The sequence below is a fragment of the Gorilla gorilla genome, chromosome 2, assembly GCF_029281585.2.
Source record: "Gorilla gorilla gorilla isolate KB3781 chromosome 2, NHGRI_mGorGor1-v2.1_pri, whole genome shotgun sequence".
In the NCBI taxonomy this organism is placed as follows: domain Eukaryota; kingdom Metazoa; phylum Chordata; class Mammalia; order Primates; family Hominidae; genus Gorilla; species Gorilla gorilla.
This window is the reverse complement of record NC_086017.1, coordinates 148,168,385-148,184,759: the sequence shown is the minus strand read 5'-3', so window position 1 is coordinate 148,184,759 and position 16,375 is coordinate 148,168,385. Positions and strand designations below refer to the sequence as shown.

The 16,375-nt window shown below is 44.1% G+C and overlaps 1 protein-coding gene across 2 annotated transcripts in view; it reads right to left on the bottom strand.

The window, feature by feature from the left end:
- IL20RB (interleukin 20 receptor subunit beta) overlaps positions 1–16,375 on the bottom strand; it is a 47,179-nt gene that overhangs the window by 7,136 nt on the left and 23,668 nt on the right. For both annotated transcript variants that reach the window (XM_055383678.2, XM_063704238.1), the window contains exons 4-6: positions 14,258–14,382; positions 11,737–11,887; positions 8,282–8,424 (exon numbers count right to left, since the gene is read on the bottom strand). In XM_055383678.2, the coding sequence (XP_055239653.1) occupies positions 8,282–8,424; positions 11,737–11,887; positions 14,258–14,382 (419 nt within the window). The remainder of the gene's footprint in view (positions 1–8,281; positions 8,425–11,736; positions 11,888–14,257; positions 14,383–16,375) is intronic.

Genomic DNA, 16,375 nt, shown 5'->3' with positions numbered 1-16,375 from the left:
TGGAACGTATCTCAAAATAATAAGAGCTATTTATGACAAACCCACACCCAATATCATACTGAATGGGCAAAAACCGGAAGCATTCCCTTTAAAAACCGGCACAAGACAAGGATGCCCTCTCTCACCACTCCTATTCAACATAGTGTTGGAAGTTCTGGCCAGGCCAATCAGGCAAGAGAAGGAAATAAAGGGTACTCAATTAGGAAATGAGGAAGTCAAATTGTTCCTGTTTGCAGATGACATGATTGTATATTTAGAAAACCCCATCGTCTCAGCCCAAAATCTCCTTAAGCTGATAAGCAACTTCAGCAAAGCCTCAGGATACAAAATCAATGTGCAAAACTCACAAGCATTCCTATACACCATTAACAGACAGAGAGCCAAATAATGAGTGAACTCCCATTCACCATTGCTACAAAGAGAATAAAATACCTAGGAATCCAACTTACAAGGGATGTGAAGGACCTCTTCAAGGAGCACTACAAATCACTGCTCAATGAAATAAAAGAGGACACAAACAAATGGAAGAACATTCCATACTCATGGATAGGAAGAATCAATATGGTGAAAATGGCCATACTGCCCAAGGTAATTTATAGATTCAATGCCATCCCCATCAAGCTACCAATAACTTTCTTCACAGAATTGGAAGAAATTACTTTAAAATTCATATGGAACCAAAAAAGAGCCCGCATTGCCAAGAGAATCCTAAGCCAAAAGGACAAAGCTGGAGGCATCACACTATCTGACTTCAAACTGTACTACAAGGCTACAATAACCAAAACAGCATGGTACTGGTACCAAAACAGAGATATAGACAAATGGAACAGAACAGAGACCTCAGAAATAACACCACACATCTATAACCATCTGATCTTTGACGAACCTGACAAAAACAAGCAATGGGGAAAGGATTCCCTATTTAATAAATGGTGCTGGGAAAATTGGCTAGCCATATGTAGAAAGCTGAAACTAGATCCCTTCCTTACACCTTATACAAAAATTAATTCAAGATGGATTAAAGACTTAAATGTTAGACCTAAAGCCATAAAAGTCCTAGAAGAAAACCTACGCAATACCATTCAGGACATAGGCATGGGCAAGGACTTCATGACTAAAACACCAAAAGCAATGGCAACAAAAGCCAAAATAGACAAATGGGATCTAATTAACCTAAAGAGCTTCTGCACAGCAGAAGAAACTACCATCAGAGTGAACAGGCAACCTACAGAATGGGAGAAAAATTTTGCAATCTACCCATCTGACAAAGGACTAATATCCAGAATCTACAAATAACTCAAACAAATTTACAAGAAAAAAAAACCCCATCAAAAAGTGGGCAAAGGATATGAACAGACACTTCTCAAAAGGAGACATTTATGCAGCCAACAGACACATGAAAAAATGCTCATCATCACTGGTCATCAGAGAAATGCAAATCAAAACCACAATGAGATACCATCTCATACCAGTTAGAATGGCAATCATTAAAAAGTCAGGATACAACAGATGCTAGAGAGGATATGGAGAAATAGGAACACTTTTACACTGTTGGTGGGAGTGTAAATTAGTTCAACCATTGTGGAAGACAGTGTGGCGATTCCTCAAGGATCTAGAAATAGAATTACCATTTGACCCAGCAATCCCATTACCTGGTAGATACCCAAAGGATTATAAATCATGCTACTATAAAGACACATGCACACATATGTTTATTCTGGCACTATTCACAATAGCAAAGACTTGGAACTGACCCAAATGTCCATCAATGATAGACTGGATTAAGAAAATGTGGCACATATACACCATGGAATACTATGCAGCCATAAAAAAGGACAAGTTCATGTCCTTTGCAGGGACATGGATGAAGCTGGAAACCATCATTCTCAGCAAACTATCACAAGGACGGAAAACCAAACGCCGCATGTTCTCACTCATAGGTGGGAATTGAACAATGAGATCACTTGGACACAGTGAGGGGAACATCACACACCAGGGCCTGCCAGGAGGTGGACTTGGGGGAAGGATAGCATTAGGAGAAATACCTAATGCTAGAACTTAAAGTATAATAATAATAATAATAAAAGATTATTACTTGGTGATATAAACTTTAATGGAAAAAATTCTTAATGTCATATTTCAGAGTGCAACCATCACCTACTATAAAATTTTAGACGTAGACATGAAATGTTTCGTCCATACAAATAAATTAAACAGAAATTCAGTAGACCCTTTTGAAAAATTGTCAAGGATTTCTGATTGGTAATTTTCCATGGTTTAGTTGGAAAGATGAGTTGACTTTGCAAGGATGGCTAGAAATCACTTTTTAATAGTTTGGGGTAGTATCTGTAAGTAACACACATGTAGAAATGCAGCTAGGCTATGCTAAAGTCATAGCGGAGAGAGGGGAGGTGGCAGTATTGATTCACAGCTCAAGAATGTGTGCGGGATTCAATGGACACTAGTGATCTGCTTCTCACACAGCACTGTGGGGAAATGCATAGACTCACAGAATTTGTCCACTTTAAAAATCTTAGCGTGAAGTAAGAATAAAAGTTAAAAGCCTTACGGAAGGGAATGCACGTAGGAACAGACATCAGAATGATGTAGGAAGAATGGTAACAGAGAACAGGGAAGCAAAAGGTAGTCAAGGGTAGTGACGTCTATCTGCCATGGATGAAATTGGTCATACTGTCACAGAGTCTTCCAGTCTCTGGTCTCATCTAAGCTATTTCATTTTCTCCAAAAGCTGATTTTAGGGTGTGGCTCATGATACATCAGGATTCCTAGGAGATCTTAGCAGTTGAGGACTCTTCTTGTGTACCTGAAATCCTGTAAGTTATTAACCCTTTACATGGTTCTTTCCCTGTCTCTTTACCCTGTTCCTCACTAACAAGGCACTGGGTCTTGGGAAGATCTTCATTCCCCTGATCTTGAGGTAGAGAGAAAAACTCTTCTGGCCCCCTGATAGAACTAGTAAAGAAAACATAAGAGAGAGTGTTAAGAGTGTAGTTGCCTGTAAGAGTAAGCATGGGCAGCAGAGTTCAGAGAGAAATCACAACAGAAGACCACCTGATGGAGCCCAGCTGATGAAGGCTGAGCTTTTCACTACCTATGAGAAAGAAGAGCTATTGATATGCCTCAGCCAGAAATGCTCCCTACCATTACCATCGCTTTGGATTAGGTCAAGGGATTCCTCTTTTATTGCAGGTTTCTACTTCCACTTATGTCAGGAGAGCACCAATCAGACCAACACTCCTCAGATTACAACTTTTAAAACTGACCCAAATATTAAAAACAGATTCCTTAAATCATGGTAGAGCAACTAAAAGTTCATGCTTGGAAGAAGGGAATGTCACTGGGTGAGTTTCCCATTTTTCACAGCTCCTTGCCTAAAGGCAGGTCCCACTTGGTGCCATAGTCTTACTGTTTTTGAAAAGCCAAAAAACAGAGACTGGTGCAAACACAGAAGTTAGAAAGTAAGAGGAAAAATCCCAAAAAGGAGAGAGCCAGAAAAGGGGAGCTGCAATTCTGTACATAAATTCTGCCCAAATATCTGATTGACCTTTGAACTGTGTGAGGTACAGGTGTGGGGAAAGCTCCTACCAGTCTGTCTAAGGCTAAACAGTCTAATAGATATCTACTGCCTACTGCATAGGAGACCAAAGTTGAGTCTTTCTTCTAAACTAACTGCTTACTAAAGCAAATAAACAAACAAAAAAAATCAATAGTTTTCAGAGGAACATAACAGAATCCAAAATCTCTATAACCTATTGTTGGCAATATCCAGACTATAATCCAAAATCACTAGACATACAAAATATAGGAAAATGTGACCTACACCAAATAAAAAACAATCAATAGAGGCCAACCTTGACATGACCCACCTGGTGAAATTAGCAAAGATTTTAAAGTAAAGCAGACAAAGGTATTTATAATGATGCTCAAAGAAAGAAGAAAATATTCTCATAATAAATGACCAAATAGAAAATCTCAGCAGAGAATATTTACTATAAAAAAGAAACAAATGGAAATTCTAGAATTTAAAAACACAATATCTGAAATTTAAATACAAAATTCACTAGACGTGCCTAAAATCAGACTGGTGCTAACAGAAGAGTCAGTGAACAAGAAGATAGGTTAATAAAATTATTCAATCTGAAGAATAAAGAAGAGGAAAAGAAGTTTTTTATAAAAATGAATGGAGCCTCAGGGATCTATGGAGACAATATCTGAAGGTCTAATATAAATAAGATTGGACTCACAGAAGGAGAGAAGAGAATGAGACAAAAAAAAAAAAAATACCTGAAGAAATACGGGCTGGGAGCAGTGGCTCATGTCTGTTAAGCCCAACACTTTGGAAGGCCAAGGCGGAAGGATACCACTTGAGCCCAGGAGTTCCAGACCAGCCTGGGCAACATAGGGAGAACCCCATCGCTACAAAAAATAAAATAATTAGCTGTGGCCAGGTGCAGTGGCTCATGCCTATAATCCCAGCACTTTGGGAGTCCAAAGCAGGAGGATTGCTTGAGCCAGGAGTTCAAGACCAACCTGGACAACATAGCAAGACCCTGTCTCTACATAAAATTTAAAAATTAGCTGGTTGCTCTGTCACATGTAGTCCCAACTACTCAAGAGGCTGAAGTGGGAGGATCACTTGGACCCAGAAGGTCGAGGCTGCAGTGAGCCATGATCATGCCACTGCACTCCAGCCTGAGTGGCAGAGTGAGACCCTGTCTCTAAAAAAATAAAAAGAAAAAAAAGGCTGAAAATTTTCCAAATTGTAGCTTAAAAATATATACATGTACAGATTCAAGAAGCTCAATATACTATAAGCAAGATAAATATAATGCAAACCCCATCTAGGCATGTTATAATTTAACTGGTGAAAGCCAATGGTAATTTAAAACCAGCAAGAGAAAGAGAACACATTTCACATAGGGGAATGATGTTAAAAAAATCATGGCTGTTTTCTTATCAAAAACAATGTAAGCTAGAAGACAATTAAACAACACTTTTAAAGTAGTAAGAGCTGGGTGCAGTGGCTCTCGCACATGTCATCCCAGAACTTTGGGAGGCCAAGAAAGAGGATTGTTTAAGCCCAGGAGTTCCAGACTAGCCTGGGCAACATAGCAAGATGCCATCTCTATTAAAATAAAATGTTATTATTTTTGAAATATTATAATTAATATTTAAAATGAAAATACAGTAAGAAAAAATTGTCAACCAAGAATCCAGCAAAAATATCCTTCAAGAATGAAAGCAAATAAAGACATTTTCAGATAAAAAAAATCAAAGAGAATTTGTCACTAGCAGATCTACATTACTAAACCTATAATAAAAAAAAGTCAAGAAGTTTTATAAAATGACAGGAAGCCCACACCAGATGGAAATAAAGATCTCAGAAAAGAAGAAAGAGTTCCAGAAATGGTAAATACGTGGGTAAATATAAAAGATTATTTTAAATACCTTAAAAATATATATGACTATATAAAGCAAAAATTATTCCAAAATTCTTACATTTCATGTGAAATGATATAATATTAACTCTAAGTAGACTGTGAAAAGTTAAGAATATGTATATTGTAACTCCTAGGACAACCATGAAAAAGTAATGTGAAGAAGAATAACTAAAATGTCACTAAAGTGAAATTCAAAAAAAAATTTTAATTAACCCAAAAAGAGGCAGAAAAAGAACAGAGGGGGAAAAAAAAAAACAGAAAATAAAATCATGGACCTAAATTCAACCATATCAATCATTATATTAAATGTTAATGGAGGCCAGGCACAGTGGCTCACACCTGTTATCCCAACACTTTGGGAGGCCAAGGCAGGTGGATCACCTGAGGTCAGGAATTCAAGACCAGCCTGATCAATATGGTGAAACCCCGTCTCTACTAAAATATAAAAATTAGCCAGGTGTGGTGGCATGCACCTGTAGTCCCAGCTACTCGGGAGGCTGAGACAGGATTCCTTAAACCCGGGAGGCAGAGGTTGCAGTGAGCCGAGATCATGCCACTGTACTCCAGCCTGGGTGACAGGGCGGGACTCCATCTCAAAAAAAAAAAAGTCAGTGGACTAAAAATACCAATTTAAAGGCAGAGGTTGTCAGAATGGATTTATACCAAAAAATAATTATAACAGAAAAGACTGACTATATGCTGTCTATAAGAGACACACCTTAAATATAAATATACAGATAGATTTAAAGTATGTAAAAAAAAAAAAAGATATACCATACAAACAGTAAGCAAAAAAAAAAAAAAGATATACTGATATCACACTAAGGAATATTACCAGAGGTAAAGAAGAACATATCATAATGATAAAAGACTCCATTACTTGGGAAATCATAACAAAATCTGAATACACTTAAATGTCAAAATGTGAATACACTTAAAACAGAGCCTTGAAATACATTAAGGAAAATCTGACATAAAGAGAGAAACAGGCCAGGTGCAGTGGCTCACACCTATAATCCCAACACTTTGAGAAGCCAAGGTGGGTGGATCATGAGGTCAGGAGTTTGAGACAAGCCTGGCCAACATGGTGAAACTCCTGTCTCTATTAAAAATACAAAAATTAGATGGGTGTGGTGGCAGGCGTCTGTAATCCCAGTTACTCAGGAGGCAGGAGAATTGCTTGAACTCAGAAGGCGGAGGTTGCAGTGAGCCAAGATTGTGCCACTGCACTCCAGCCTGGGCGACAACAGCGAAACTCTGTCTCGAAAAAAAAAGAGAGAGAGAGAGAGAAACAGACATGCCCACACTCAGTGGCATTTTGATATCCTACTCTCAATATTAAAACAACTATACAAAAAAATGACAAAGATGATCTGAACAATACCACAAAACATTTCGACCTAATTGATATATATAAAACACTTCCCCAATAACTGCAGAATACATATCCTTTTATGCTTCAAGGTACTTTGAGACCCTCACGTTCTTGCTAAAGGGTAATAAAGGCCCACCCTGTTTCCTAGGGTTTGATATATCCCATTGCCTTTATGCATAGCAGTAAGCCATTCGTGATTCAGAGAAGGATGGAGAGGGAACTGATAAAAACGACACTGCCAAGCTTTATGAAAAGAAACGAGTCAATAAATATAAAGCCTTAGAACAGTATCTAGCACTTAGCTCTGTACTAGTATCAGCTAACGTCGTTACGACTACCTGGAAGTATGGGAAAGAAGGGAGATCTGGCATTAGGATAACAGAGTGGAGGGGTGTCCTGAAGACTGAATTATAGTGAGAATTATTCCTCCTGTTTAGGGAGAGAAAGCAGGGCCACAGAGATGTCACAAGGATGACTCCTTTCAGAAAGAGTGACTCCAGGCTGATAAGGAGCTATGGGCATGTATAAGTTGCAGGTAGTTCTGGCTTTAGTTGCTTTTCAGAAGTTGACACTGGCTCCCTCTTCCCAGGAGAGAACTGTGAGAATTCCCTAGGGTGACAGGGATGGGGCTTTTTGATTTTGTTTTTGTTGTTTTTGTTTTGTTTTGTTTTATTGCACTGCTTTGTGTGGTTGAGGTCTGGGGGTTGGCGGGAAACATCTGGAGAGGCAGCCAGAGAACATGGGGGAGTTGTTGGAGGCCTGCTTTTGTGTTTCCCCTACCATTGCATGGGTGCATGGGTCCTATACCCACTGGAGAGACCCAGACCTGTGGTCCAGGGCCCTCAGGAGTAAGATAAGAATTCTGACCTCATGAGGATCTGAGAATACAGGAAGGGTCCCCTAACTCAGGCAGTCACTATGAAGGTCCAGGTTGCTGTCCCTTCACCCCACCCTACCCCACCAAAATCAAAGCACAGTCCATGCCTCCCATGTACATCTTCTTCACTCTGAGAACAATGAGGCTTTTGGCATGTGAACTGAATAAGTTGGGTTGGAACATGTTATTGGGTGTAGTTGCTGTTACAATTGTGGGAAGAGGCCAAGAATGCTCAGCAGGCCAGTCTGGGAGGGTAAGACAATGAGTGACTCCTGCAATGCTGAGCATCCTGGGCTGGGCAACACATCTTCTCTCTTTGCCATCCCAGGTCCTGGGAGAAAGCAGAAGTGGCTTGCCTCAGGAAGGTCACCACGCCCTGGAGAAGGGAGATTTCTTCCAGTACCTCTAGTTAGAAATGAAGTATTTTATAAGTATTCCTCTCCCCTCTCTGTGCAGATGCCTATAATCTCATGATAGAAACATGGAAACATGTGCCCATGCCCAGCTAAGGCCCAAACTACATCTGGTCAGTGTTATACTGATAGGAATAAAGAAGTACTCTATTACCAAGGTGTCTGGGAGGACCACCATGGGGCAACAGGAGTACTGGAGCAGCCGGCCCATTTTCCAGACGAACAGTGGCACGACCACAAGGATCAGCATGAAGCCAACAAAGGCAAACAGGGCCAGTACCAGGGGAATGGCCTCTCCTGGAAACAAAAGATAAAAACAGGCTTAGAAAACAGCAGCAAAGATTAAAACTTCAATCCTGAGCCTCCCCCAGTTTCCTGGAGTTGACTCTGCACATTGGCTAAGATGGCAGATAACAGAATCCTGAGATTTGATGTGTGCCCTAGTGACCAAAATTACCACCATTAAAAGCATTTTTCTAGAATCCAGATTAAGGCATGGTTTCCAGAAAGCCCCAGGGAAGATTAAAATCTTTTCCTTGTGACACAAAAGGGAGGAGTATCATGTATTAAGCCAATTGCTGTGTTAGCACGTACCTTGGCACCACTGCCAGGAGGAAGGCAGAGTGCCAAGCCCTGGGAAGGATGAGTGGGAGGTATTGAAAGAGAACAGCACAGAATGGGGCTGGGCGGTAACTGAAAACAAAGTGTGTTTCACAATTCACTCTTGGCATTGATTCATGCTATGGAGGAAATTGTTCAGAAAACAGTCAGAAAATAACTACAACATATCAAGCCCCTATTTTGTATGCTAGGGCTACTACTGCCTTCCAGAACTATGCTGGGGGCTGGACGTGTAGTTGCTTGTTCTTCACAATGAGTGTGAGTATCCCTGCTTTTATAGAAGAGGAATCTATGCTCAGAATGGTTAAGTGAGCTACCCCAGGTTACCCAGGTAGGACTGGCTCCAAAGCTCACAGTCATTCTACCAAATAATTGTAGCAGAAAAGGCCAGATCAGAGCATCTGGAGATGCAGAAGAGGGGACAGGTTATTTTCCCGTCTCTCAGTTCTATGTAACCTTGAGCAACTCAGTTAGCCTCTCTGGGCCAGGCTACTCACCTGCAATGTGAAGGGTAGCCCAGTCAATGAGACTGGAGAAGCTGGTGGACTTGTGGCTGGGGACACTGTACATTGTTTCAATGATTTTGGAAAATATTTTGGTGGTATGCATCAAGAGATACACCAGTGTTCATACCCTTTCATCCACTCCTGCAATTTTTTATTTTTAATTTTTGTAGGTATATAGTAGGTGTATATATTTATGGGGTACATGAGATGTTTTGATACAGGCATGCAATATGAAATAAGCACATCAAGGAGAATAGGTAGCCATTCCCCTCAAACATTTATCATTTGAGTTACAAACAATCCAATTACACTCTTTAGGTTATGTTAAAATATACAATTAGGTTATTGTTGACTATAGTCATCCTATTGTGCTATCAAATAGTAGGTCTTATTCATTCTTTCTGTTTTTTTCGTGCCCATATCCTCACTTCTCCCCAACTCCTGAAATTTTAATTCCAAAAACTAATTCCAAGGAAGGAAACAACTATATACATAAGTCAGTTCTTAGCAACATCTGAACTAGAGCAACAGCCTTTCATTTACATATATTGACATATACATTTTTTTTTTTTTTTTTGAGACAGTCTTGCTCTGTCACCCAGGCTGGAGCGCAGTGGCGCAATCTCGGCTCACTGCAACCTCTGCCTCCTGGGTTCAAGCGATTTTCATGCCTCAGCCTTTCCAGTAGCTGGGATTACAGACGTGCACCACCATGCCTGGCTAATTTTTGTATTTTTAGTAGAGACAGGGTTTCATCACAATGGTCAGGCTGGTCTCAAATTTCTGACCTCAGGTGATCCACCTGTCTCGGCCTCCCAAAGTGCCAGGATTACAGGCATGAGCCACCACACCTGGCTCTTTAAAAATGAGGGAGAACCATCATTCTGAGCAAACTATCGCGAGGACAGAAAACCATACACTGCATGTTCTCACTCATAGGTGGGAATTGAACAATGAGAACACTTGGACAAACGGTGGGGAACATAACGGTGGGGGTTGGGGGAGGGATAGCATTAGGAGATATACCTAATGTAAATGACGAGTTAATGGGTGCAGGAAACCAACATGGTACATGTATACATATGTAACAAACCTGCACGTTGTGCACATGTACCCTAGAACTTAAAGTATAATAAAAAAGAATGAGGTAGATCCATATGTATTGACATGAAAAGATGTTCACAATATACTACTGAGTGAAGACAAGCCAAGTACAGAGTAGTAGGTACAATATCATCCCATCTATGTGTGTGAGCATTGGTACCACACAGACAACGCCTGGAAGATTAAACGCCAGACTCACCAACGGAAACCTCCTGAGTGATGCGCAGGAGAATGGGGCACACTCACCTCTTTATTTATTTATTAAAATGAGACGAGGTCTCGCTATGTTGCCCAGGCTGGTGTTGAACTCCTGGGCTCAAGCAATCCTTCTGCCTCAGCCTCCCAAAGTGCTGGGATTACAGGTGTGAGCCACCATGCCTGGCCCTCCTCTTACTTTATATGCTTTGGTGTTGTTTGGATTGTTAAGCAAGCTTGACTTGTATGATTTTATAAAGTAGCATAAAACAGTAATCAGGAAATCTGCATGAAAAATGTTATGGATATGATATTTGTGAAAAAGCCGGCACAAAATGTATATGTTATAGGACTACAGCATGTGCCTACACGTGGCAATGACTGAAGGATGATGCCCTAAATGAGCTGAGCATGGTGGCTCACACCTGTAATCTCAGCTCTTTGGAGGCCAAGGCCCAGGCAACAGAGCAAGACCTTGTCTCTACATATGAAACAAAATAAATTTTTTTAGAAAGAAAAATAAATAAATAAATATACTACATAATTAAGATAATAATTCGTCTTTTAAAAAAATAATAGTTCTTTTTTTAAAGACTAAAAGGCCATACACAAAAATGTAACTAGTGATGTTTGAGTGACAGATCATGGGATGTAGGCTCTTGTTTGGTTTTGCTTCTTTTCAAAGGGTTTTTAAACATAGTAGGTTTTCTGACCTTAAAATATTCAAGGGAAAAGAGTAATTCAAACAAGAGGATTCTCTAGGCTTTCCATAAGGTCCCTTCCAGATGAAGAAGGCTGTGGTGTTATACAACGTAGTACCTCCTTCCAAGGTCTGACCCTCTGAAGCCTGTGGCTTCCTCTCCTGCAGCCCACTCTGATTCACAGGCAGTAACCATCTGGTAAACCAGTCTTGCAACGCCTGGCCCCCAGGCCTAGGAAGCTTTAAGGCGGAAAGTGTTTCAGACAGCTGCTCGTAACCCCACCCAGCCCCAGGGTGGACTCCCGCCTCTAGGGGAATCAGATTCACAAACATAATTTCACCATGGGAACCCACCCAGTCCATGAGGGAGGTCAGTGAAATCAAGGAAAAACTCAGAACCAAAGGAACCCAGCAGGCCTCTGAGATATGCCAGGAGGGGCTATCACCTGTGCAGGGCTCCAGGGACAGAGAAGCCATCCTTACCTTGCACCTCCACACATTCTGTCTGGCTGAAGGCGCTGTACCTCCCAATGGCCTTCACGAATGTCTGGGCCTTCACACAGTATGCAGCCCCTGGCTCCATGGTTTCTAGGTGCACTGGAATACCCCCACTCCTCACCATTTTGACATGTTCCTTTGACAGACCAGAAAACACAGTTATTGGCCAAGTGCAGTGGCTCACGCCTATAATCCCAGCACTTTGGGAGGTTGAGGCGGGCGGATCACCTGAGGTCAGGAGTTCAAGACCAGCCTGACCAACATGGTCAAACACCCCATCTCTACTACAAATAAAAAATTAGCCAGGCATGGTGGCGGGTGCCTGTAATCCCAGCTACTCAGGAGGCTGAGGCAGGAGAATCACTTGAACCCAGGAGGCAGAAGTTGCAGTGATCCGAGATCGTGCCACTGCACTCCAGCTTGGGTGACAGAGCGAGACTCTGTCTCAAAAAATAAAAAATAAAAAGAAAGCAGTTATTCCCAGAAGGCAGCAGGACTGGAAAGGGCAAAAAGTGCCAGGGAAGGAAAGTTGCAGATACTTCCTTTCCGGATGCACACAGAATGTTCCCTCTCACGCATACATTCATTCAGGCACTCATTCATTCAATCATATTTATTAAGTACCTACTATGTGCTAGGCACTGCTCTAAGCACAGGGACCTATCATTGAACAAAATGGACAAAGTCCTTGCTCTCATGGAGCTTACATGGGGTGAAACAGACTATAAAAAAATACACATCAGGTGGTGACAAGGACTGTGAAGGAAAAAGCAGAGCAAAGAGATGGTAACGAGGAGGCACCATCTTAAACAGAGTGGTTAGAGAAGGCTTCTCTGATAGGGTAACATTTGTGCAGAGACCCTGACTTGAGCAGGGGCTTGGCATGGCCACTGCTGCCAAGGAATCAGTGCAGTGGAGCCACGGGCAGCACCTCCTCACTCATCCACCCATCTGTCCATCCGTCTGTTCACCCTTCCACCTCCATGCCCCTCCCTGAGGCTGTGCTCTGCATCTGATCCTGTGGAGGCTTGCCTGGACCAAGCCTAGATGACTCAGGGTACATGCTCCCCTCTTAGCCCTGACCCTGCCAGTTACCAAGGGTGGGTAGTGGGCTCCATCCCAACGAATCTGAGGGAGCTGCATGCTTCCTCCTGCACAGGCTCTGCCCTGTCCCCAACACTACTCCGTCTGCCTGGCTGGCAATGCCATATCCTACCGTGGGCTCTTGCCTAGCAGGGGTAAATACTGAAACCCAGTGTTGTACCTGCCCACACCACCTTTCATGGGAAGCTACCCAACCTACAGCCCTCTTTGAATGGGTGGTGAGGCATGTGCTCTTAGTCCAGATACTGCTATAAGATCAAGGGTACTCTTGGCCTGAGAAGGGTCCAATCAGGGGCGAGCTGGCTACCAGCAACCTCTGAAGCTTGGCCTGATAAGACGAGCAAGACCAATTGGATTCTTCTTCTGAGGATTTGGTCTTGGGAAACTGAATACCGAGAGCTAGAACCAGGGACAAAGGAGAGAGGACACAGTGAGGAGAAGTCAGGCCTGAGAGGCCTCGAGAGGCTGGGGGCACATCATAGGCATGAGTAGGAAGCACTGATGAGGGATCACAGCCTGGAATAAGCTAGGAAAGGGCCATAGAAAGTGTGCAAGGGCAGGGACCCACCAGAGGGAAGCAAGGGCCCTGGGTAAGTGAGGCTGTAGCCTGGCCCTGTGCCAGCTGTTTATAGATCTGTGAGAGCTCCTTATTGCACCATATTAGTCCATGTGATAAAGCCTATCTTTGCTTGTGCTGCCTGGAGTAAGCCTCTAAGCTTTGTCATCATATGCTTGGACAGAGGCTCCACAGGTCTGAGTGTCCCCTAGTTCCTGCTCGTGCTCCACTCCTCATACTGCTGCTGCTTGTCTGGCTATTCCCTCTGTGAGGGCTGGCCTCCCACCCATCCCAGGCTGTAGCACCCTTCCCATGGGGAGGGCAGCACCCCACCTGAGCATTCTGCATGGCCCACCTGCTCATAGTTAGATGGGTTTACTCAAAAGCCAACTCCTGGATCCCTGCCTCTACCTCTTCACCCTGCCAAGACACACACCCTCAGGAGGTTTGTACCAGCCTTGTGTGCTTTTGAAATCATCCTGTTGATCTACAAATCCTGATTGCTGCCCCTAAGTGGCTGAGGAGATGAGCTGATGAGGGAGAAAAAAGGCATTGAAAAGATATTGTGGTCCAACTATGTTAGAGTTTAGGGTAAGGGGGCAGCCCCACACTTCAGCAGATCTGGCCTGGAAATGCTCCCAGCCAAGGCATGATTGAATGGACCAAGGAAGTTCTTTGGAGAAGAGGCTGATGGGGTGGTCAGCATACTCATCTTTTGCACACTTCACCCAGGACTGCTCATCCCCAGGCCACCCAGTGAGCAGGGGCAGCCTTCCCTTGCTCACCCTCAGAAATCTGTGCCTTCTTTCCCGAAGCCTGACCCAAAGGCCAAGGCTGGAGTCTCACCTCGGCACCAGGCTCCCTCCTCCAGTAGGCCACAAGGAACTCAAACTGGGGCCCCAGGTCCTCCAGCTCAATAACCAGGTGGAAGCCATCTTTGGTGATCTCCATCCCAGGTGGGGTAAGGATGGCTGTTGGCAAGACAACAGGAGAGTCAAAGCCAGCCCCAGACAGGGCTGATTTCCCTGGAACACAATGACCAGGTCATGTATGGAAATATGTCAGTCTCTGTAGGAGAGGAAGGGAGTCTGCTGTAGCTTCAAGCTCATGGAAACATGTACACAAATACTCTCCTGTATGCAGCAGGTGCTCAGTAAATGCTTTTTGAGTGATGAATGAATGAAGAAACAAATGACAAATTCTATAATTCTCTTCTTTTATAATCCTTTAATAAAGTCCACTGTTCCTTCTCCAGGAGGCACATATACACAAGAAAAGTGATTAAAAACTCCAGTAAACATTATCTCTTGCTCTTTTAAAATTTTATGATCCATGCCCCTCCTGTCACCACTTTTTCAGCAGAAATTGCTCCTCACTTTGGCTCATCTAAGTGAGCAGATGCTATATTTTAATGCTTGCCAAATGCCTATGTGAGCTCAGGTCTATACTGAACAGCCAGGCCCAGTCTTTCCCCCTTAGGAATGAGCATACCTGGCAGGGCCATGTGCCTTCCCACAGCTCACACAGATCTGTGGCATGTACTGGCTACTGATAACTTTCACATATCAGCAGATGAGCAGCCTGTGAATAGGGTTGGCCATTCTATTCTCAGCCCAGTTCTCAGCTGGCAAGTCACCGGCCTTTTTTTTCTTTTTTCTTTTTTTTTCAGACAGGGTCTCACTCTGTCACCCAAGCTGGAGTGTGTAGTGGCACTATCATGGCTCACTGCAGTCTCAAACTCTCAGGCTCAGGTAATCCTCCCACCTTAGCCTCCCAAGTAGCTGGAACTACAGGCACACATCACCGCACTCAGCTAATGTTTTTTGTATTTTTTGTAGAGATGGGACTTCACCACATTGCCCAGACTGGTCTCTAATTCCTAGACTCAAGCAGTTCGCACACCTCCAGCTCCCAAAGTGCTGGGATTACAGGAGTGAGCCAATGTGCCCAGCCCACAGGCTTTTTACAGATTCCAATAATCAACTCTAGAAATTACAGCATAAGTACAAACATCATCTTCCATATTGCAAGGTCCCCAGCAGAGAGGCCCACAGCCCTTGTGGATACCTTCCCATCAGCAGACCAAAAACAGAAGGGCCCACACAGATAGTCTCTACACCCTGGTTACTGGTGATGGAGTTATACTTGCCTTTCAGACCCAGATACTGCAGGACCAGAAGGGCCACCCTGATCATTGGTCTTGGATTGGAAAGGGGTGGGGCATGTTCTGGGCTAAATCTGCCTTCCCTGGGGTCAGTGTGAGAGGTGACAGCATGCTGGCAGTCCTCACAGCCCTCGCTCACTCTGGGCGCCTCCTCTGCCTGGGCTCCCACTTTGGCGGCACTTGAGCAGCCCTTCAGCCCACCGCTGCACTGCGGGAGCCCCTTTCTGGGCTGGCCAAGACCTGAGCCGGCTCCCTCAGCTTGCACGGAGGTGTGGAGGGAGAGGCGCGAGCTGGAACCGGGGCTGCACGCAGCGCTTGCGGGCCAGCTGGAGTTCTGGGTGGGCGTGGGCCTGGTGGGCCCCGCACTCGGAGCAGCCGGCTGGCTAAGCCCCGGCAATGAGGGGCTTAGCACCCGGGCCAGCGGCTGCGGAGGGTATACTGGGTCCCCCAGCCGTGCCAGCCCACTGGCGCTGCGCTAGATTTCTCACCAGGCCTTAGCTGCCTTCCCGTGGGGCAGGGCTCGGGACCTGCAGCCCGCCATGCCTGAGCCTCCCACCCCCTCCATGGGCTCCTGCGTGGCCCGAGCCTCCCCGATGAGCGCGGCCCCCTGCTCCACGGCGCCCAGTCCCATTGACCACCCAAGGGCTGAGGAGTGTGGACGCAGGGCGCGGGACTGGCAGGCAGCTCCACCTGCAGCCCCGGTGCGGGGTCCACTGGGTGAAGCCAGCAGGCCTCCTGAGTCTGGTGGGGCCTTGGAGAACCTTTATGTCTAGCTCAGGGATTGTAAATACACCAGTGGG